The sequence below is a fragment of the Osmia lignaria genome, chromosome 2 (assembly GCF_051020975.1).
Source record: "Osmia lignaria lignaria isolate PbOS001 chromosome 2, iyOsmLign1, whole genome shotgun sequence".
In the NCBI taxonomy this organism is placed as follows: Eukaryota; Metazoa; Arthropoda; class Insecta; order Hymenoptera; family Megachilidae; genus Osmia; species Osmia lignaria.
This window is the reverse complement of record NC_135033.1, coordinates 1,760,003-1,785,532: the sequence shown is the minus strand read 5'-3', so window position 1 is coordinate 1,785,532 and position 25,530 is coordinate 1,760,003. Positions and strand designations below refer to the sequence as shown.

The 25,530-nt window shown below is 39.1% G+C and overlaps 1 protein-coding gene across 1 annotated transcript; it reads left to right on the top strand.

Annotated features, from left to right (window-relative positions):
- The first annotated feature begins 11,712 nt into the window (after positions 1-11,712).
- LOC143305510 (uncharacterized) lies at positions 11,713-12,742 on the top strand. The gene is made up of 2 exons (XM_076689520.1): positions 11,713-12,407; positions 12,634-12,742. The coding sequence occupies exons 1-2, from the start codon at positions 11,721-11,723 to the stop codon at positions 12,646-12,648; spliced, it is 702 nt and encodes a 233-aa protein (XP_076545635.1). The 5' UTR covers positions 11,713-11,720; the 3' UTR covers positions 12,649-12,742.
- The last annotated feature ends 12,788 nt before the right edge of the window (positions 12,743-25,530 follow it).

Here is a 25,530-nt window from a genome sequence, read left to right as displayed (position 1 = left end):
GGAGGGATGGTTCCTGGATACAATATGATGATTTAAAAAAGACAGAAATTGCTGTATCATCAAATTTCAACGGAAATGTACAATTACTGTTGTATACTATTTAATTCTATGTATTATAATTAAGAACGTTAATTAAAAAATAAAAAAGCATTTAATATTATAACCGTTTCAAAATGTTACTAAATAATGTTCTGTGTGTGTCCCTGTATCTATGTAAGTATGGATATAAGTATGCATGAATATATAGTATTTAAAATTAAGTATTTGCTTTTATATTTTATATATAAATACTTATGTAATCATATTTTCATTTTAGGTGTATTTCTCTCTTGAGTTAAATTATTTAAGGGATTGTTTTAGGGTTAAAACGATGAGCTCAAAAATCGAAATTATATTATTTTAAAAGCTCATAAATAGCTCCTAATTCTGCCGCAAAAAACGATTCAATATTTTTATTTTTAAGAAATGATCGACGTCGACTCAGCCCCCCCCCCCCCCCCCCCCCTGAAATGTTTAAATTCCTGTTTAGTTTGACGAGCTCAAAATTTTTAATTTGCAGAATATGAAAGCTCATAAATAGCTCATAATTTCCATGTATGTGTTTTTTTATTTTTGCAAGGTGAGGGGGCTAGCTCGACAGACGTAGTATAGGCCCTGTTCAAGGAGCTCCGCTTCTCGCTAGCTCTTTACACTTGATAGGTGACTCGAAACCCACATGTAGTGAACACGTTGCGAACCATGAGTAGAATGTCTGTAGATCCGTAGAAACTTGCACTTGTCGCTGTAAGGAATTTAATTTAGCGTGGGTTACTCTGTCGCTATATCCCTACCTAAGTGGTTCAGCGCTGAGCAACCGTAGCCTTTCCTCTATTGCTAGAGTGGTAGCTGTACTCAGCCGAAGTCGAAGTTGAGCTGAACATGGTCGAAACCAAACTGATTTTCTCTGCGTGGCACGCCTCTATTTATAGTCAGATTTTGCTGACCAAGCGCTTTTTTTCTATATAGAATTCCTTTTGACTTCTGGAATTTCCCAGCACGTGTCTCTCTAGTCTTCGCGCGGTCTCCCTACTCTTAACGCGAACTAGTACGCCATCTAATTCTATAAAGTTTTACTATAATACAATAATTATCGACTATTACGAGTTATTCTTAAACTAAGGTGCCGCTGGGACCTTACAATTCGTATATATTACCGTACGCAATCAATAACGGAGTGTCAAAAACAATTTTAAAACACTTATGATGGAACAGTGCTATCGAAAACATCTATATTACGATTAGTTAATAAGTTTAAAACCACTGAAAGCGTCCATAACCAGCATGGAGGTGGGTGCAAAATGAATACAGAACTGTGGAGACAGTGAAAACTCAATTATTGCAGGCTCCATCCACCTCATTAAGAAGATTATCTCAGGAATTGAACGTGCTGTATACAAGATGTCAACGAGCGGCAAAAAAGGCACATTTATACCCCTATCGGGTCTCTGCGGTTCAGGAGTTACAGCCGCACGATTATCAAGAACGTGTGGAATTCTGCACTTGGTTTGGAAATTTAATAAACGACGACCAGATATCCTGGATATTACTTGGTTTACGGACGAAGCATGGTTTCATCTAAGCGGGTATATGAATTCACAGAACACACGAAGGTGGGCAATTGAAAATCCACACGAAATATTTGAATCACCTCTATATTCTCAAAAGATAGGAGTGTGGTGTGGTATTTCGAGAAGACGAATTATTGGCCCCATATTTTTTAATGCAACTGTTAATTCACATTTATACATAAATTGCATTTTTGAAGAATTTGTAAACCAATTAACGGACGACGAATTGGCAGAAGGATACTTCCAACAAGATAGAGCAACATGTCATACCTCTGACGCTTCAATGAGGGAAATGGAAAGTTATTTCGACAACCGAATTATTTCTAAAAATCTGTGGTTTCCTGTATCACCAGATATAACCTCACCAGATTTTTTCTTGTGGGGTTTCCTTAAAGGACGCGTCTACCAGAACAAACCACAGACAATAGAAGAATTAAAATCGAATATAAAACGGGAGATAGAAAATATTAGCGAAGATACGCTGATTTTAGTGTTTGATAATTTGAGAAAACGAATTCAGAAATGTTTGGACACTGGAGGGGACCACTTCCAGCATTTTATGTAAAAATAAAAAGGAAAATACATACAAATTTACTGTTTTCTGCAACGTTTAAATGGGACTCTTCTGCTCAGAACACACATTTCCACGCACACAGCCGTCCTCGCCGCGGAGGCCTCTTCGGTCAAGTAAGCGATGACAGAAATAGGATGTCGACTACCACATTCTATTGTGGCGACACTTCCTTTCGGGTAGCGTAGCGAGAGGATCACCCTGTATTAGAAAGACATGATTTTTGTTCTACCTCAACTAGCAGGGTACCTCTCCTACCTGTAGTAATTGCATCAGTCGATCCTTCCACGCGAGAATAAAATGCAACGTTATAAAACCATAAAACGACCTGATTAAAATGCGTAAAAGAAAGAATGATCGAGCGAAATAAGGGGCTTGCGTGACAACCACTGGGAATTTGAATACGACGACCAACATTCGAGAACGTTCGAGACAAGGGTCGACTAGGGCAATAAACACGCATTGTAACAATTACCAACTGAAATCTGTCGAGTGTTTAAACGAAGAAATGTTCTTAAATATATATACATATTGTTACATGCGACATTGTCCACCCATGATTAAGTAATGGTAAATTATAGACCACGAAGAAACGCGAATAAAGAGTAATGACGAATGAATAATTGAATGATTATTGAATGCAACGAATTAATCAACGAGGAACGAATATCGCTAATGAAAATGTTTTGTCGATACCGGAACATCACCTGTAAAAGCCTCGTCGTTTAACAATATCAAGTAAAATCAAATTGGAATACGTTTCAAATATTCTAGAAAATATAGAAATTGTGACGCACGAAAATCGTGAAGCGCTATAGGGGTCGACGGAAACAGACAACGTTAGACAAAGCTGGAATAAAAGGTCAAGGAGGGATGAGAACTCGGGAAACGCGCCACGACAAACCAATACGGGTGGGCCTTCTCCTTCGACACGTACCCTGATTTGCCAAATGATGTTTCCACTTGGGGTACCGATCGCGGGTCGAACTCTGAGACGTCGATCGCTTGACTGAGGCAAATCACTCTTCGTCGGAAAATCGTAAGTACGTGACGGGGAGCCCGTGTTCGCGTTGAGACATAGTTGTCGCATAAAATTGCAGTAATTCGCTGGCCGGTAAATTCCTTAGAACAAGGCAGAGTGCCAGGAGAGTGCGATTCGCACTTTCCGCGTCAAGAACTCTTACGAATACGTTAAATTTCACACTTTTCAATTATCTATTTTTCTCTTTCGATTTTAAACCGTTCGTTAATAATTAATATTTCCTTTTTTTCGCGTTGCGTTAGAGTATCGTTTGTGTTATCGTATTGTCTCGTCCGTACTCGAAATATGTACCGTAAAAGAAGGCCGATCGTGAACGCGTAGTGCAGTGATAGCATTTCTCATCTTTCCTTCGCCTTTCAGACTTCCAGACTTCATCAGCAATAGAAAAACAATCTCAGTTCTTATCATATATTATTATAACATCGGATTGGTGAGTTGTCTGTTTTATTTTAATAATACGGCGAATCTGGCTAATAGTGAGGCAAACGGGCGATCTATGTGACCGTTCGTTTTGAAGGTGTTTTCCCCTACGTGCCGTTCATCAAATCGTCAAGGTATTGATAACTATTTTCGTTACTTTTCATTCCGTTCGATTCTATGCAATTTCTAATCAATCCAAACGAGAGATGGCCCACGAGACCGTCTGGTCTTGGAAACATCCCCCTGGGACCGTATCCCTCAGTTAGAGAATAATTAGTCGCGAATAAATTGCATTATAAAATTCTGTTAATTGAAGACGTCGTCGCCGTTCGTCTTTTGCGTTAACTTTTTTTCGCCTTTGTTATATATTCATATTTCATTTTCTCTTTTTATTTATATTTCTACAGCTCGTACCTTTTATCAAACAAACCACTTTTCTTACCAATTGTTATGTTTTGAATACTTATTTTTCTGAAATTATATTCTTGTTACGCATATTCAGTTCAATTTAATTCAACATCAAATACGTTCCTCATCACACCTCACGCTTACCAACCTTGCATAAATTCATACGAGGGGCACGTACGGGACCAGATTATCAACGAACCCAGCAGTAAATTCAATATCAAAATTGTACTGTCTTTTTAATTTGTTCTGAGCATAGAGGGTGATCGCGAAAGCGGTCATCATACATGCACAGGACTGGTGGCAGCGATTATACCTTTCTCAACCGCGTAATTGAATAAAAACCAAATAAGATCTAAATATCATCTTAAAAATTATCTTAATTTTGTACGTTATGCGCCATCTCTCTCACGCTCGCAACGTAACACAACATATCTGATTACCATTTGTGTATGGTGTATTTGTGTATAGTATTTATAAACAAATACCCAGTTAAATGTGATAACATTTAATTGAAAAGTTTATTAAAAATATGCTATTTTTTAATATATTATTAAAACAAATGAATTTTGTGCGAACCAACTTATATCATCTTTGCCATTAAAAAATATGGCTGAACTTCACTTTAGCGGACACAAAATTATCCACTTTTTTCTCCTCAATCTAATAGTTTTCGATGCGTAGAATGTCGAAATGCAGCGGTTCAAAAGTTATGAGCGTGTAAAGTTTGACACTTTTAGTACATTTGCTACGTTACTGCGACGCCATATTGGCTTCTTGTCCAATGAACGGTGTCGCTAGCAGCAGACAGAACCACGTGGGTGACGACCATTTTAGCGGACTAAGTCAAATGTTTCACCTACATTTGTTTTGCACATATTTTACTTTTTACCTTTTCAGTTGTTTCGCAGCCTACAGGTAAGAATATTTTCAGAATTTCCCATACGTTTGAAGAGTTTAGTTGTCCATGCTACGTTTTCCGCTATATTTTTGCCGTTTTTTTTTTGTTTTAACAGTTTTAAAAGTTACGCGGGGCTATCTGCAGAGCGCTTCGTACATAAAACAGTGAATCACAGTATTGAGTTTGTGAGTAAGTGTGAATTTTATGTCGACTATATGTACTTGCATTATTGTTATACTATATAATTTCGGGGAGGGGGTGCAGGAGGAGGGGCTCCGCCAACGCGTTTATTTCTTGATAATATCATATCAATTTTGCAAAACATATAATTGCAGGTACTGATGGAACTCACACACAGAAAATTGAATCCACTTGGCGGCCGGTAAAAGATTGAATGAGAAGAAGGGGGCGATTTCACGATGACGAATTTGCAGACCGTTTATGCGAATATTTGTGGAGGCGGTTTTGCCGTCACCACAAAATAGATTTATTGGGATCTATGATTGAAGCTATTCGAAGTCAGTATGTCTTCAAATAAGGTAAGCGAAAATGAGAGTGTGGTCCGTGCGAGGGCCAATCAAATTGAGGATGAATGCAATATGGCGTCATGCTAACCACTGAAATGTGCTAAAGACGCTTCTTTTCAGATACGTGTAACTTCTAAACCGCTGCATTTCGACAATTACAACTTGCATTTTTGGATTTTGCGTATAAAAAACTGTCGGAGCGTCCACTATTAAATATTTAGAAACCATGCCATCTAAAACTTTCAATAATCATTGTTTATAAAACGTGCCCGATATGGGCTAACCGAAATATCGTTCTGAGAAATAGATAACGTCGAAACACTTGGGAATAAAGGGCGTCGTCCTGCCTCAATAAAACAGTCGTCAACAGACCACGGTCGCGAACGGTCGAACAGTTTTTCATTTCTCTACCTCGTAGTCAGAACTCAGTAGTGTCTTGCCGCGATTAATTTTCTACCATAAAATCGAGTGCTTTTCCGGAAATACATCAGTTTTCTACCAAAACTGCCAACGCGCCCAGGGCCTTGCCGGTCCACTGATTACAAACCCAAGGTCCCGCCGGCAACCAAAAACGTCTCCCTGCTCAAGGGACCCAACGTCGAACGTTCGTATACACTACATCATCCATATCACACGCGACACACTCACACACACAAATCAATCTTCAAGGGTTTCTTACGCCTTCGAGCTTTTTCCCTTGCATTCACAAATAAACTCTTATTTTACCACTTTACTAATCTCGATTGATTATTTATCAAACCGGCGTCGACAGATCCTAAACATTCTTTCGAAACGTTCGGTAATTACGGTCCTTTCCCAAATCGTCACCTTTATCGCTCTCAAGTGTTTAGAAAACTAAAGATCTAAAATCAAAGGGGGAAAAGGATTTAAAAGAGCTAACATCAAGAGGACCTTGGTGACAATTTTTGAAAAATTGTGATTTTTTAAAATGGCCATAACTTTGTGACGCCACGTGATATCGATCTCGGAACACTTCCTATCGTCTTCTCCGACCTTGATTTATCCGATAGAATAGTCGAGATCAATTACCCGGGAAAGTGCAATCTAACCTTACTCTATCTGCAGTAGTTTCCGAGATATTCGTCAAAATATGTTATGCGTCCCCAACTTTGAAGGTAATTTTCACCCCTTTAACGTGGACGATGGCCGATATAAAAAAATGCGTATCAAATATTTTTACGAGAACTACATCATACATAAGTTTCATCAAAATCGGCAATTGACACTTCGGTATGTTCCCTTGTAAGTCATAAACATGTGGGATGTTAAGGTGATGCTAGCGTAGAGCCCGAACTTCGAATTCCGCGTCAGTAAAACAGTCAACGTTTCATCGAAAATTAGGCCGAACAGAAACTGATTTGAGCGCCACCTCAGTTATTGCATCCAACTAACGGCATGCTATGCTACGTCACTTTTCGCATACACCTAAATGACACACGTATGCTACGAATGCTATATGTATTATGTACGATGAATCAGACCAATTTTTGCGCGTCACCGGAGAAACCACAGTTTCTCGAGCAAGTTCGGCTCGCCTTTGATGTGGTGACAGCCGAGAATCGAAGCAACGTACGGGGAAAAAAGCAAGATTAAATACCCGTGTATGTGTGAGACAATACTAACGTAATCAAAATTTAAGATTAAAACTTCTTTATTTTAGGTTCTTTTTTAATGAAATTTTTACCAAATTGTTTGTGAAAAACTCCTGATTAAAATGATACCAAACACGATACAGTTTGGTGCCTTAGGACTGATTGTTTAGAAGACAGAGTTCAGAAATAGCAAATACCATTATAAGTAAAAATTGTCCAAACCATATCGTGTTTGGTATCATTTTAATCAGAAAAATCTCATGAATGTGTTAATAAAAGTTTCATTGAAAAAAATTCCAAAATAAAAAAGTTTTATCGTTGAATTAGTATTAGTCACACCGATACGTTTCGGCTTCTCGCTTTGATTTCTTGGACCTCTCGCTCCTCCACTGTCTGTCTCTTTCTACGTTCACGCTCGGCTGGAGCCACATGTAAACATCGAATCGACACCTCGGCTGATTATAAGCAATGTTTAAGTCCCAATCCCTCTTGCATCTATCAGCTTTTACTGTATATGAAATACATGCTTTCAGATAAAAAATTATATAATGATTTGAATGCAGGATATTTTTACTTTCATTCGCTGTTACGTTGCGCGCGTGCGACGGCACAACGTAAAAAGGAAAGATAAAAATTGGAGATATATAGGTGGTTAAATTTCAATTAATTGGTTGGAATTCAACCCCTAATTCCTGCTTCCCTATTTTAGCGCGATGGTTGGTATCGCTGCCACCAGTCTCGAGCGTGTTAACGTTCTCGACAATTTAAAAGACGAAAGACAAAATTGATAAGATGTTAAAAGATTATAATTATTAGCCTTTCGTTGGGTTCGTTCAACGCTTGGTCCCGTATGGGACCCTCCTTGAATCTGAGTATGTTGGTAGGCGTGTTTGACTGAAATGCGTGAGGTGTATTTGAAATAAATGGAAACTGTTTAACTAAATGAAACTGGTTTAATCGTGAATGAAAATCAGATAATTGCCAAAATTGTGAGTTCAATAATTTAGAAATTCCGTTAAATTGAAAATTACCAGTTTTGCAAAAATGTGTACAAGTGTAAAGATGCTTAAGATTAGTTAACAAGATATATATATATGGATATGAAAACACTCTGATATCACAGTTTGAAACATTAGACTAGTGTACCGGTCGCGTGACTCAATTATTACAATTTCACTTCCTATATTTAGCTGTAAAACCGGCGGTTTCCGCCCGCGGTACACCTTAGCCTGAGAAATTCTCGTAACTCCCGAAAGAGCTGGACTAAGGTGCCCTTTAGATGATGGAAAGAAACTGAATTTCGAAATTGTAATAAACGGAAAATAATATTTAATATTGAATGATATCGATACCTCGTACGGTGGAACGATCTGACCTGAGAAATTCTCGTAACCCTGAAGGGCTGGACCAGATCGCCCGTCTTGCCAATCAATGAACGTCGTGATCGAAAAATGTAATTGAAACGACTTACCGTTACGCTGTATAATGCGAAATAAGATTATAATATTCGTTAGCTAAATTTCTCTGTATTCGCCTGATGATCTGGAACACCGAAGAAACGGTAAGACGTTGATCACTGCACTTGTCGCGGCGGAAATGAATTAAAACGGACGAGTACGTCGACGAGAGACAAACGAATAACGATTTACGATTAATTACAATTTATTACGAAAACGATCAATATATGATTTACGCGAAGTGAAGTTAATGCGAAATTACTACGCGAGCAAACGGTTTAAAAAGAAAGAAATGATAGAAAATTTAGGTAGAAGGAAAGTTTAACGTGCGCGTCGGTGAGTCCTTGTTAAGAATCGGATTACTTCAACTACCACGGCACTCTGCCTCGCTACGCGGAGGACTTTACCGCAGAGGAAATCTATCACGAATTCCGAACAACTCTGTCTCTCGGACACACGGGCTCCCGATCACGTACCTAACGATTGATCGATCAAGAGTGACAAATTTCGTGCGCGATCGACGGCGGAAGGGCCCGCCGCGCGAACATCGTCCTTGGAGGGGACGGTTTGGCGAATCGTAGCCCGTTTTCGGAAGTGTCGCGTGCCCGGTGATTGGCTAAGACGCGCGAGCTAGACGAAGATCTTTCATCCCCTTTCTTTGGTGTTCCTTCCTTTTCTCATTCGTCGCCATGATAGTTTCAACGGTTTTCAAAAACTACGCAGTATTTCTCTTTATACATATAATTAATTAACGGCATTTAATCGAGACATAACTGGTTTAGTTGGAATGCAAATTGAGATTTGAAACTGAAATATAGAGGTTTTGATAGGAAACCGTCATCCGTATAAATGACCAAAATTATTTATTCCCGATTTGCAAAAGACAGTATGATTTAATATGTTTAAAAGCGGATGATGCGCTTACGGTGGTTGTAACGCCGTGGCGAATTATGCAATCTATCGCACATTAAAACTATTGCCTCGATGTATTCGGCGTTTCGCATTTCATGAATTTTAAACAATTCTAAATCTGGCGAACGTTCCTTCGAGAACGTTCCTTTGTTCAAAATTTGCCGTTATCGCTAGGCAGTTCTTAGAATTTCGATACAATAGTGTTTATTGCTTCGAACGACCCTTGATTTTCGAACGGCGGTCGAACGTTCGCGACGTTCGCTTTCGTAAGGGTTCTCAATTCTTACTTTCATTGTTTAAATTTGTTTCATCCATCCACTCTCTCATACTATTGTTACAATCAGGTAAAGATGATCCTTGATGGACCGGCTGACGCTCTGTGCAACAGAGTGAGAAAGAGGTTTCTAACAAAAGAGTTATTACGATTTTCCCGTTTCTATGCAGTTAACGAGGGAAATTCCCGAAATGCGAAGCACTGGCTAACTGCGTAGCGCTGGTGTTATTGCTACTGTAACGACCCGTTAAGAAGACTTAGCACCTTTTTCCATTTCGTTTTTATTATTATAATTTATTTTTAGCACAAAGTGGTTAATTTAATTTTTATGTTTAAAAGAGTTTATAAAAAAAAAAAAATAATAATTAGTTTGATTTGTATTATACTTCTTATAATAAATAAATTTCATTTAATCGATAACATAGTCTGATTGAATAAGTCGATAAGCGATAAGTCGATAAGCAATTAGTCGGTAAGTCGGTCGGTAAATAGATTATCGATAAATGATCGACAAACGAATGCATACGCGCCAGCGCAACCCCGATGATCTCGCGGTGGGGTGAAATTCTAGAGTAGGGTGACCGCGTAGACTAAGGAGCAGGGGTGCTCGGCCGTCACGTGATGGGGAATTCCAGAAATTCAAAGGAACCCTATAATAAAAAAAAACGCTAAGTCAGCAGAATCTGACTATAAATAGAGGCGTTTCACGCAGAGTCAGATCAGATCTTCCCTGGCTTCGGTCAGATGCAGACAATACTCTGGAAGTAGAGGAAAAGCTTGCGCTGAATTGCCTAGGCAACTATAGAGCGCGAGATTAGCCCTATCCTTCTCTTTCAGTAGCGACGTACGAGAGTTCGGATCTGTGGACACCCTACTCATGGTACGCAACGTGTTGAACACGTGCTAATACTAAGCCACACGTTCAAGTGTAAAGAGCTAGCGAGGAGCGGAGCTCCTTGAGCAGGCCTGTATTAGCATAGCTCTGGCTAGACCAGAAACCGATTGCGACCTGTAGGTATAGTCCGCTCGTGTCCAAAGGTATCGTACAAGCTACTAGAATATAGTTTTCCAGTACTTAGTGTAACTTGGCAAATTGTACAGAGTATTGGCTGTATTCGAAGATCAAGTCGCGTTAATCATATATTTTGCACTGTATTTCATTATCTAGGGCGTACATATTATAATTTCTTATTGTATTTCATTATCTAGGGCGTACCTATTGTTATACTTAATATTATACTTACTTAGAGCAATTATAGTTAATTTACTTACTTAAATAAAGGATAATTTTTAGTTTGATACATTAATGTTGGATTTCACTCCTTAACCGCACATCACACGAACCTATAATCCCAATTCTCATTCATACGAGTCGCCTTCTTGGGGAACCGCTCTCCCTATACGTCGGTGCAGTGACGTACCTATCACTGGGTCGTTACACGTATAGAGATAAAGAAAATTTTTGGTGACAGCGGTGGGATTGTTCGAGTGGTAATGAGAAAATCGTATCTCTGCGGACATTAATGGTCAAGCCTAGAATAAAATAAAGACAGATAAATAAAATAAAAAAAAGAAAAAAAAAAAATATATATAGCAGGGTAGATATAGAGAGTTATACATATATACATATATTACATTAATAAGCAAACATCAAGATGCCCAACGGAACAGCCGATATACCAGCCGGCACATCAGCCAGCGGATCAACCGAAGGAAGCCGACCGATCAGCATTCGTGATGCAGCGGACATCGTACCAGCATTCAACGGCCGCAATATACCTGTTTATCAATTTGCAAAGAGCTGTTTTAAGGCGAAGAATATAATCTCCCCAAATGCTGAGTACGGATTGGTGCAGCTGATCAAGAACAAATTTTACGGGCAAGCTTCAAGAGTGGTACAAAACGGAGACTACGACACTATTGAAGAATTAATTGCCGTAATAAAGTCTCGTTTCGCCCCGCTGTTCACTTCAATACAGCTATGTGGCGATATGGCAAGGATGGTACAAGCGCCGACCGAGGCAGTCGTAGACTACGGCAGCCGCGTTTCGGGACTCTTGATACAGATCAAGAGTTGCAACGAGATGGAGTTCCCAGATCAGGTTGAAAGATACAACCAATCCTCGGAAACAAATACCGTCAGAGCATTCCTGACAGGTTTAAAACAAGAGGTATATAGTCGGATGAGAAATCAAAATTTTGACAGTCTTGAAGATGCAATAAGCGCAGCAATCCTAGCAGAAGCTGAGAGCATAGAGAACCTAACGAAGGTTAAATTATCGCAAGGATTCATTACAGCCGAACAATGCAACAATTGTTACGGATATGGGCACAATACCAGTGTATGCTGCAGTCAGAGGTTCCAAAGACAATCCACGTCGAGGGCCCACTGGCCAGCAAAATACTGTCAGCACTGCCAAAGGTCCGGGCACACCTTGGAAACCTGCTGGTTTAAAGACCAGCAAGGAAGACCAGGGGTCCCTCAGGATTTTGCGCAGCCAAATCAAGCCCACAAGAATCAACCTATGCCAAGGCAGAATCGAAATTGGACACAAAATAGAGCGCCAATTTGCGAATTTTGCCAAAACATCGGCCATACGATTCAAGAGTGCCGAAAGAAAGCATATCAGGAGCGTGTCAAAAGTCAAAGACTCCAGCAAACTCCACAAGTACAACAGGTACGTAAGGAAGCGAACTTATACCTGAACTTAGGAGAGATAAATAAGTCTCCCAGTGTCGAACTATTAAGCGAAAATTTCAAAAATCAAAAGGCATTATTCATGGTCGACACAGGGTCAGACATTAATATAATTAAGAAACAAGCAATCTCAAATAAAATAGCTATAAATACAGATATAATTTTTCAATTAAACGGGATAACTAAAAGCTCCATTTACACTACAGGATACATCAAAGTAAAAATACTGGAGACAGAATCCATCTTCCACATTATTGAAGAATTACCAATTGAACAAGACGGAATTTTAGGCACGGAATACTTTAAAAGCAGTGGAGCTAGCATCAATTACGCTAAATCTATATTGATCGTAAACAACAATATAATACCGTTCAAACAACCAGCAGTAGTAATACCATCCAGGACAAAAACCATGATACCCATAAAGGTGTCAAACACAGAAATAAAAACCGGTTTTGTCCCAAAACTGCAGCTTCACCCACAACTATATATGGGGAATGCTGTAGTCACGAACCGGGATGGCATAGCATTTCTATACGCAATCAACGTTGGAGCAGAAGATATAGAAATTGAAATGCCAGCTGTTGAACTGCAACAATATGAAGAAGCACCACAAGATGAAGATGCAGTCCACCAAGAACCTGAGCGAGCCCAAAAGATTCTAAAGATACTACAGACAGACCATCTAAATCAAGAAGAATTTGCCAATGTAGAGGATATAGTAAAAGAGCACGCTGACAGATTTTATATAGATGGAGATAAACTCCCAGCAACAAATAAAATCTACCATAGAATCATCACAACGGATGAGATGCCTGTAAACGTTAAGCAATACAGATATCCTCATGCATTAAAAGACGAAATCAATCATCAAGTAAATGATCTCCTTGAGAAAGGAGTAATCAAACATTCATCGTCACCATTTAACTCCCCCTTGTGGATAGTACCTAAGAAACAGGATTCACAGGGAAACAAATTGTGGAGATTGGTGATTGATTTCCGAAAGCTAAACGAAAAAACAATCAGCGATGCCTATCCACTACCCAATATTACAGACATTCTGGATCAAGTGGGAAGCGCAAAATACTTCTCCGTGTTTGATTTGAAGTCCAGTTTTCATCAAACACCAATGCATCCAGAAGACAAGCATAAGACGGCATTTTCGACACCATTTGGGCACTTTGAATTCAACAGAATGCCTTTTGGGTTGAAAAATGCTGCAGCTACGTTCCAACGTCTGATGAACAACGTCCTAGACGGACTGCAAGGACTGGAACTATTCGTGTTCATCGATGACATTGTAATTTATGCAAGTTCGTTACAAGAACACGAAACCAAAGTCAATAGGATGATGGCAAAGCTCAGAGAAGCAAACTTATGCTTGCAACCTGACAAATGCCAATTTCTGAAGAAAGAAGTAGCGTACCTGGGTCACATAATTACAGAAGACGGTGTAAGACCTGACCCAGCAAAGGTTGAAGCAGTCCAGAGGTTCCCCATTCCTAAGAATGTCAAAAACATTAGACAATTTCTGGGATTGTGCGGATACTACAGACGTTTTATTAAAGACTTCTCTAAGATAGCCAAGCCATTATCCGACCTGACGAAGAAAGAACAAAAATTCGAGTGGTCCAGCCAACAGCAGCAAGCCTTCGAATTCTTGAGAAACGTACTATGCGAAGAACCGATCCTGCAATATCCAGACTTTAAGAGACCATTTAATATAACCACTGATGCATCCGGAACAGCGGTAGGAGCAGTCCTAAGTCAAGGAGAGATAGGAAAGGATCAGCCAGTAGCTTACGCCTCAAGAGTAATGAATAAGCCGGAAACGCAATATTCCGCAACAGAGAGAGAATTACTTGCTGTAATATTTGCAGTAAATCACTTCAGACCATATATATTTGGCAGGAAGTTTTATCTAATTACAGATCACAAACCATTGATCTGGCTAAATAGTCTCACAGATCCTACATCGAGACTCATGCGATGGAAATTGAGATTGAGCGAGTACGATTATGAAATAAAGTACAAACCAGGCAAACAAAATATAAACGCTGACGCTCTTTCGAGAAATCCAATCGAAGATATAAACGCCCTGCAAATACATGCTAAGAGGCTGCATTCGTCTACGTCTGGGTCAAAAAAGAAGCGTAAGAAGAAGAAAGAGTGGCACCAATATCCCACTCGCCCCAGACAAACGACGACCACTTCAGAATCGGGCAAACACAAGAAAAGGAAAGAGTGGCACCAATATCCCACTCGCCCAAGACAAACAACAACCACGTCAGAATCAAGAGAATTCAAAAAGAAAAAGGAATCACACCAGTATCCTACCAGACTCAGACCAACAACTACGACTGAGTCTGAAGAACACAAAAAGAAGAAAGAATGGCATCAATATCCTAGAAGACCAAGGCCAACAACTTCATCTAGTTCACGGGATATTAAGAAAAGGAAAATAAGCCATAAACATTTAACACGACCACGAGACGATTCCTCAGAATTCGAAACAAGAAAAAAATATCGGAAAGACAGGATACGAGAAAGAAGTTTTTCTCAAGAGGACAACGCAACAAAGAAAAGAGTAAAAGAGGATTATACAAGCTCAGATGAATCTCAATATTATGAGACAGATATATCTGAAGAGCCACCAAAACCAAGAAAAAGAACAAATTTAAATCCAAAAATATATTCCTCTGAAGAGATCAGAAAGAAAAGAAGACCTAATGAACAGCAAGTCATTGTAGAAGTACATCAACCACCACAGGATCGAAAATATATCATTCCACAGAAAAGACCTATAAATAGGGAACCAGTAATAATTGGAGATGAAATAGAAGAATACAACGAAGAAACAATTATACCAAAACACATTTTCAGAGAACCACCTAAAATCGATTCTTCTTCAAGCACAAGAGGAAGATCTCCAGTACTAAAAAGAAAAATAGATAAAGAGACTTCAAGCGATACTCTATCAGCTCCGATTACACCCATCAAAATTAAAAAAGAAAAAAATCAACCACCAAAAATTAAACAAATAAAACCCAAAATAATCAGCAATAAACCAATTATATTAAAAATAGAAGAAACCGAAGACCATCTATGGATGAAAAAAGGCACAGCAATAATATTTCTTAACAAAGAAGGACAACCAGAAGATATACAATCAAGACAATTTATGGAAAATGAAAAGATTAAAATTTCTAAACCACAAAGTAACATCATGCAATATAAAATCAAAAATAGATTAATTTTTGGAATAATAGTAGAATCTAGAGAAACATTACCACAGAAAATTAAAATTCTTCATCAAATATTACTCCAAAAAGGAATCCAGGAGTGCAGCATGCCAAATAGACAGGGTTTAAAAGCAATTCTCCAGATAGTCTTTGCAGACTCTAATATCAACATCACTATCTGCAAAGGAACGGTCCAAATTCCACCTAAAGAGGAAAGGAAAAATATAATTAGGGAAAATCATGAAAGCCCAGTCGCAGGACATAAAGGTATCAGGAAAACTTACCTTAGAATCAGGAACAAGTATTATTGGAAAAACATGAAAAAAGAAATTACCGATTACGTTAGATCCTGTATAAGCTGCCAGCGAACCAAGCTAGTAAGGATGAAGAATAAGGAGCCAATGGTTATCACAGACACTCCTTCAGACGCATTCGATAAGGTGTCCCTAGACATTCTTGGACCCTTGCCAATGACACATAAAGGATACAGTTACATCCTCACTATACAGGATAATTTAACCAAATACTCCGTCGCAGTTCCACTTGTATCAGCCACATCCGAGGACGTCGCAAGAGCATTCACTAATTCATTCATATGCCAGTTCGGTAGTCCTAAAGCTATCCTCACTGATCAAGGGACATGCTTCACATCCTCGCTAATCAAAAAGCTAGCCAAAATCTTCCATATCAAGACGTACCGTACATCATCCTTCCATCCTCAGTCAAACGGGTCCCTGGAAAGAAGCCATCACGTTCTGGTTGAATATTTAAAACACTACATATCTAAACAAGAACATTGGGACGAATGGCTACAGCAAGCAATGTTCTCATACAACACAAGTGTTCACGAGGGAACAAAATTCACACCTCATGAACTGGTTTATGGAAAAAAGGCAAGATTGCCATCAAAATTTATACCATCTGACAGATTAGATACATACCCTGACTACATAGATAAACTATTACAAAACTTACATGAAATTAGACAAACCGCAAAAATAAATCTAGAACAATCAAAATATAGACAAAAATACTATTACGATAAAAAAATACGTCCAATTAATTATAAAACAGGAGAAGAAGTAATGCTCTTAAATCCACCAAGAAGAAGTAAATTACAAAAAGAATACACTGGGCCATACACTGTTTTAAGAAACATAGAAAAAAATAACATAGAATTGCAGATAGGTCCCAAAAAGACTAGGATAGTACACAAAGATCGACTAAAGAGGGCCTATCGACCAATCTACAGCGCGGATCAAAAATAAAAGTCGATACGACAATCTATATAATTTTCGGAACATACGCATGCGCAGATACAGAATTTTAAACCTACCGCCATATTGCGCATAGAACGCAAAAAAAAAGCAAGGCACACGAAAAGAGACGCTACTGAAATTTTTATTACTATAATATTAAAAAAAAAAAAAAAGGGAAAAAGTTAGAAAAAGATGGATCTGAACGAGGTAGAACATATTTTAAATATAAACTTATACAAGAAAGTAAAACTTTTTCTTTTTATTGTAGTTTGAAGAAATTGGGCAATATATCTTGGACGCTGTCTGTATCCGCGACATCGGCCCAGTTTTCAATAACAATTTGGCGCACAGAATTGGCCGAACATGTATCGACTGTGCATTTAAAATGGTCCCGGAAGCGAAGGAGATGTGGTTCTTTATGGGATGGCACAACCATGTATCCAAAAATACAGATATCAACTATATCCACTGCATAATATGCAGAAAAGTGCTATGCAGGATGAGACCAGCAGCCTCCTGCACTAGCTGCAGAAGTAGACTATTCGCAGCCGACAATGAACATAAGGAAACCTTTCGTGAAGGATTTATTTTGCCGACTCTAGACCCTAACATTTTTCCATTAAAGGATGTTGTTGTGCAAAATGAAGAGTACAGAGTTATTACTCATAATTAATATTAATCCATGTTTTCTTTCTTTTATAAAATACTTTATTCATTTAAATATATATATAATTATTTTTCTTCTATAAACGAGTGAATTTATTTATTTCAAAACTCACGAACCATATTTATTTCGTTCGATTTATTAATGCGCAGAATCGCAAGTCCGCCATATTAGCATAGAAAGAGATAGAAACAAAGAGCGACAAAGAAAGCTATACAAAGCAACGCTACGCACGCACCGCTACATTCAATTTATAAAGAGCGAAAATGGTGCGACGCGCAGGACGACGCGAACGTTTAAAAAGATTAAGAAGAGCATTAAAACAGTTCAGAGAGGTAAAATTATACTTTTAATAATTTATTTCATTTATTAATTATTTGTTTTCTACAAAATTTTCAAAGATGCCAGAGCAAAAAGAAATGATAATAGTAGAAGAAAAAGCACCACTACCACGATGGAGGTTAATTACAATCGACATACCAGAATTCGACTGGCAAGCATACAGACGGTTACAAAAAGAGGACCCTAGAAGGAAACATGGAAAAGTTATTCGCTACTTTGGAGTCCTATCAGCATCCCCAAGAAACAGCAAAGAAAAATGCCGCTGCGCCCTTTGCCATCTCAGAAGATGCAATCACAGTCTCTTGAGGACAAGAGACAAACGCACGGGGGAAGCTGTAACGACCCGTTAAGAAGACTTAGCACCTTTTTCCATTTCGTTTTTATTATTATAATTTATTTTTAGCACAAAGTGGTTAATTTAATTTTTATGTTTAAAAGAGTTTATAAAAAAAAAAAATAATAATTAGTTTGATTTGTATTATACTTCTTATAATAAATAAATTTCATTTAATCGATAACATAGTCTGATTGAATAAGTCGATAAGCGATAAGTCGATAAGCAATTAGTCGGTAAGTCGGTCGGTAAATAGATTATCGATAAATGATCGACAAACGAATGCATACGCGCCAGCGCAACCCCGATGATCTCGCGGTGGGGTGAAATTCTAGAGTAGGGTGACCGCGTAGACTAAGGAGCAGGGGTGCTCGGCCGTCACGTGATGGGGAATTCCAGAAATTCAAAGGAACCCTATAATAAAAAAAAACGCTAAGTCAGCAGAATCTGACTATAAATAGAGGCGTTTCACGCAGAGTCAGATCAGATCTTCCCTGGCTTCGGTCAGATGCAGACAATACTCTGGAAGTAGAGGAAAAGCTTGCGCTGAATTGCCTAGGCAACTATAGAGCGCGAGATTAGCCCTATCCTTCTCTTTCAGTAGCGACGTACGAGAGTTCGGATCTGTGGACACCCTACTCATGGTACGCAACGTGTTGAACACGTGCTAATACTAAGCCACACGTTCAAGTGTAAAGAGCTAGCGAGGAGCGGAGCTCCTTGAGCAGGCCTGTATTAGCATAGCTCTGGCTAGACCAGAAACCGATTGCGACCTGTAGGTATAGTCCGCTCGTGTCCAAAGGTATCGTACAAGCTACTAGAATATAGTTTTCCAGTACTTAGTGTAACTTGGCAAATTGTACAGAGTATTGGCTGTATTCGAAGATCAAGTCGCGTTAATCATATATTTTGCACTGTATTTCATTATCTAGGGCGTACATATTATAATTTCTTATTGTATTTCATTATCTAGGGCGTACCTATTGTTATACTTAATATTATACTTACTTAGAGCAATTATAGTTAATTTACTTACTTAAATAAAGGATAATTTTTAGTTTGATACATTAATGTTGGATTTCACTCCTTAACCGCACATCACACTACGGCTCTCTCTCTCTCTCTCTCGAGCTAATCCGAGTTTTTGTGCGTTATTACTGTATTCTATAGCTATTACTATGGCTGGCGACGATAGTTTCAAGGAGGGTCACGTAAACTATTGAAAAGAATTAAGCTCAAACTCTTCCTTGCACATCCCCGCATGAGGAATCCTCGTAACCTCGAAAGGCTTGACAAGAATGTACAAGGTCGAGGAGGAATGGAAAGATTGGCGGAAAACCGAAACACCCGCCTGTACGCCCCTTACATGAGAAATTCTCGTAACCTAAAAGGGCTTGATAAGGGACGCAAGGCGGATAAATTTCAAATTTTCCACCGGGACGTAACATCGCTATTTGTAACTTCGGTCAAATTGCAGAACAACTACTTCCTCGCTGACTTTGATGATTTTTTATATAACATATTGAATTCTGCCTATAGATGTGCGCCTGCGACAGCACATGCATAAGTTTTGGTAGCCATCCGCTGGCCATTTGCCTTCTGTTTAGAAACGAGGGTCGGAAACGTAAAGGCTCCGTTCATAACTATATCGTCGAAATCTCTCCAACATGGAGAGATCCCGTGTTTCAAAGAATAGGATATAATATGTGTGAGGAGGAGGGTATTTTAATAAATGAAGTTAGACGATTTTGGGCCGAAATATTAATAATCGTTTATTGGCTCGATACATGTTTATGGGGAAAAAGCCCGTCGGTATAAAAAGCCCCTTGTTTTCTTATTATTACTGTTCGAGCGTTCGTTAAAAAATTAAACAATTTATAAAACGTGCCCGACAGGGACCACCTCGGTGTTCTCTTCGGAGAATAAGATACTTTTATATCGCGTATTCGGGGCTAAACAATTTTCTTTCATTGTAATTACGTAAATTCTTAATGTTCCGTTCAAACCGCGTCATACTAACGCGTGACAACCACGCGCTCTTGCGCCAAATAAACCAACCACCGCCCGCTCGCACTAACGAAGCGCTCGCGGTAATCAGAATAATTTAACCAGTCAACCGATTAACACCAACGCTCTTATTCAAACTCACACCAACCCAACGGTCTTTCGTTACCAAGTATTCAAGTTCGTTACAAGTTCTTTGTGTTAAGTTCTAAGGTTTCCGTTCTGTATTTCGTCATTGTGTTTGTTACATTTGTGAATTATATAGAATAATCGTTCATCATACGAGTTCTTCATTTCAACCGATTCCAAACGGCTCTCCTCGATCGTCAGTCCTTTCGATAAAGGCTTTCAGCACCACAATCATCCATCCGCACGAAACACTTAATAACACAATATCTGATCATCTAAACTCACGTCGTCAACCACCAAATATCAATTAACGTCTCTCACGACGATAAAACATTATTTAACGTCTTTCACGACGGCTGGACGTCTCTCTGCGCAAGAGACTCCAACGGAACCTGGTTTCCGTACCATCATAATTGGACGTCTTTTCGCACGAGAGACTCCAACGGGAACTGTTTACCGAAAAATCTGTTATCACGCGATTAGTCAATCGCTAATGGGCGCCCGACCTCGTGTACACGAAATCACTCAAAACACGCGCGACACATTCACACACAAAACACACAATTCAAATTCAAGGGTTTTTTACGCCTTCGGGCTTTTTCCCTTTTTCAAATAACAAAATCAAGGGTTTTTTATGCCTTCGGGCTTTTTCCCTTGTTTAATACGAAAATAAATCATCACTTTTTATACCGGATCAATCTTGACTCGTAATTTAATAAACCAGCTTCGATTCATCCTGAACATCCTACCAAAACGTAAAATAACTGCGACAGTTCCTCGAATTTCCATCCGGTCTTATCGCTCTCGAATGTTTAGAAAACTCGAGAGCCGAAACTAAAGGGGAACGAATTCGAGGAGAGCTGAGATCGAGAGGACAGGCATTCTCGTTCCAGCCTTCTTGTATCGAACATACGAAAACGCTTCGGTTGAACGGTTTCGATCATACAATTACGTTTCGCTTATATTAACCACCGGCGAAAGTGCATATGGTAAACGTTAACGTGTTTAATTACAACATCCGACCATGCAGGTCAGGCATACGTGTGTAATGTTTGACCATGGAGACCAAGAGTTTACAGGTATGTACGAGTGTAGTGTAATACCTGACCATGTAAGCGAATACACAACAATATGCAACAAAAGTTTGGCTGGATATATGCAACATCGCTATCCCCTCTGTTCGCGTTTCGCGGTGTTTTTTGTATGTCGAGCGAGTGTGGGTTTTGCATGTTGAGCTCGAGTAGTTAGATTTATATTTGGCGCTACGCGGGGGTGCATGCGGGGTCGCTGTCACGCAGCAAGGGCAGGCGCGAGCGGCGGGTCGGTGGTGGCGGTGTATGGCCCGGGGCTGGGCCCAGGCATTGAGACCGTGATCGGTACCCTGTGCAGTTGGAACGTTTTGTTGTGTTTGTTTTGAATTGCGATTTGTGCCACAGTTTTGATTTTAATCAAACTTTAAACGTGTGGCGAGTGCGATTGTGCGTGCGTCCTCTGTTCTGAAGCACTACGTGCTGTCGTTTTGTGTTCTGCACGGCCCGGTGATCTTGTGGGGGAGTCAGACGGCCAACTGTGTGCAGTGATTGGTACGGCACAGTGCGGCAATCGGCTGGTTCTGCTCACCTGGCTAGCCGTGCAGAGAGTGACGCGTGTTTACGGTCACTCTGTCCTCGATTGCGGGACCCTTCCTGTGATCAAGAAGTTTCTTTTCGCGAGGACCACGGCGATCTGCGGTGACGGCGGCGGGGCGCCATTCCGTTAAGGTTTAGGTAAGAGAGATCTCTCCGCGTGCGCTATTTTTAAGCATTGAATGATCATTCAAATTCGTTTATGTATCTCTAGTTTTTTATCCGACTTCGAAAAGGAGGATACTCAATTCGATGTGTATGTATTTTTTTTTTTTTTTTTTTTTTATGTATGTTCGCCGATTACTCCAAGATGGATGGACCAATCGGAACGAAACACTTTGCATCTTGTAGAGTATGTCTCCCAATTGGTCCTGTTAAAAAAACATTTTGCATTTTTTCATTGTTAACGATTTTTTTCCAAAAAACGTAATGCTTGACTTATATTTTTCACCGATTACCGCGAGACGGATGGACCAATCGAATAAAAAATTTTGCATCTTGTAGAGTATTTTCCCCGATTGGTCTCGCAAAAAAATGTTTGTATTTTTTCATTCCTAACGACTTATGTCGCAAAAAACGTAATACTTCATTTATGTCTTCTGGCGTTTATGCTGCAGGGAATGTATCGATTGTGATGAAAACTTTCACATTTAGTAGGAGGTATATCCGCGATGATCTCACTTGCAAAAATTTATTGAATTTGTTAATAACTACTATTATAGCAAAAAATCTACGCCTTCATGTTACTCTGCAAGGAATGTATCGTTCGCGATGAAACCTTTCATATTTGGTAGGAATTACAGGGTGTCAGGCGACTACCTCGAGAGCCGTAGAGGGATGATTGCTAAGGGGATTCTAAACAACTTTTTCCTTTGCCAAATTGTTGGTTAAGGCTTGGTTTACGAGTTAATAACAAAAAACATCGACCAATCCGAGCGCGGATAGAGCGCGGCCTCAGGGACTGCAGTATCGGCTACGAAAACCAGGTCTGACGTAGGTCGCAAACGAACGGTTTAGCACCCCGTTGGCATAGCACAATAAAAAAACTGAACTGGTAGAACATTTTTAGTCGCTGTTTAGAATGAATATGGAACCTAATCTCTTATTGCCTGTCATAATGTAAAAAAGGAAATTCTAAGGATTTTAAATAACAAATAAAAATGTTTGAAGTGGTATAATTAATAAACGTTTGAATTAAAGGCTACACTAACGATGCAAAATTTGAAAACAATTTAAATGAAACTTTCCCATTCGTTTCTAAATTAACTTGCTACGCTGAAAGCAAATAATTCCCACTAGATCACTGTGTCGATTCTGGACATTGGATGAGCAAACACCTCGCCTATTATTCACACCTAAGTGCAATAAATGAGGGGAGTTCACTGGCCCGATCATGAAAATTGCTGTTCTACCGAACGTGTTTCCTCGATTCCCAGTGACAATTATCTGCTTTCAGCGTAGTAGGTTAATTTACGAACGAATGCGAAAGTTTCATTTATATTGTTTTCAAATTTTTCATCATTAACGTGGCTTCCAATTCAAACGTTTATTAATTATTCCATTTCAATCATTTTCATTTGTTGTTTAGAATGCTTAGAATTTCATTTTTTACATTATGATAGGCGACAAGAGATTAGGATCCGTATTTATTTTAAACAACGACTAAAAATGTTCTACCCGTCCAATTTTTTTATTGTACTATGCTAACGGGGTGCCGAGCACACTCAATGCTTCACACGAAGAGGACGCACGCTCGATTAAACTCGCGCACGTCAGCCGATCGCCCCCAAAACAAAAGAAAACACAAAAAAAGAACACAAAAAGTATCTCAAACGCACAAAGACCAAAATACAAGTGCAGAGGTCACCGATTCTCGTCTGAATGTCGGGCCCAGTCCCGGACGGTCCTTTCCACCCCCACACTGCTCGCACCTGCGTATTGCAGCGTGGCGCTAACACTCATGCCCCCCTTCTCGTGGCGTCAAATTTGAATCCTACAGCTCGGACCAATTATAGAAAAGAAATGCGAAACCCGAACATGTTGGGACCAGGCTTTTTCCCCACTTTCGACTGGGGTTTTTTACAGCCGGTACCCGTAGAGTAGAGGCATTTAGTTTTCAATCAAATAAATACATTTATTTTCTTGTGTTCTTCTAACATAATTTTTGTGTACAATTTATTTATTACCGGTGACACCAATTCCACCTCATATCCTACCCATTCGATTCCGGTTATTCGGAACACCCTCCACTTGGGGGGATCCCTCTAACAAGGAGAGTGCAAGGCCTTCGTCTCACCGATTTCGTTGAAACTTTGCACACTTATAGATCTCGTTCTCCTGTTTACGAGTATATACCATTATAGGGGCAGATACTCAGTAGTTTTTGAGATATTTATAATTAAAGTTTTATTATTACCTTAAAGTAGATTGTAGTTGCGGCGACTACCAAGTGTAACGGTGGCGCAGTTGTAACGTATCAGGCTTCTACATCGACGATCCAGGGTTCGAATCCTGCGTGGTGTGAGTATGAATTTTTTTTTGATCCAGTTAATTGAATTACACAATTACTTGTTATTTACAACAATGGTAGCTGTCGTAAAAGCACGGGAAGCATAGTGTACAAAAGCATTTTGCACATCGAACAAATGCAGTATTGTTGCATGAACATTTACTTTTTTGTATTTCTGTTGGAAAACAGACTTGGTTTACGTTTTCGAAAAGTAATCTTTCTGTAGACAGTCCAGCTGCAAACCATGCATACTGCAGCATAGGTTTAAAAATTGATGCACAGAGTTGTTCATGAATGAGCGAATGTAATTTAATAGAATCTTCCCTGCTTGCAATTTCTCTTTCGTGCTCTATCAGATAAGTACAGTTTTGTGTCTTTTTCAAAAAATTTTTAATTTGTCTGTAAAAATATACGTCACACGGTTGAACCAATGCTGTACATTTGGGCGGAATAATTTTAATGGTGCAGGTAGTATCTCCTTCGTCTGTTACAAACAACTCGTCGTACATCTGTAATTTGGTTTGGCCTCCCCACGAATCAATTAATAGTAGAAATTTTTCACGGCTGACATACGGTTGAAGTACTGATTTTAAAAAGATCTGATATATTTCTTGTGTTAATTTCCCGGATTTTGAACATGTTATTATGACATTTTTGTACTCTTTTGTTAATTCATCCATTTTTTTCTGTATATGTGGTCCGAATTTTCCCAAGGGTTCCTGCATACATAGAAATACGTGGGGCACTATTTCTCCTGACATTGTTATTGAATATTGAGCAGTATATGAGTGAGTCGTTTTTGCAATGTTTTTTCTGTTAACAAGAACTGTTTTTTCTCCTTTTATTGCTAGTGTTCTGTCGAAGGTAGACTGGTATTGACATGCAGTTTAATCTGTGTTAATAATATATTTCGTATTAAATTGTGCTGTAATGAATTTTATAGTTTTCCAAAAGTTTTCTGCAGCTTCTATTATTTGATCCGAACTTGCGATTTC

Excerpts from the sequence above, each read along its gene's own strand:
- LOC143305510 (XM_076689520.1), top strand. The coding sequence starts at position 11,721 with ATGGCAAGGATGGTACAAGCGCCGACCGAGGCAGTCGTAGACTACGGC.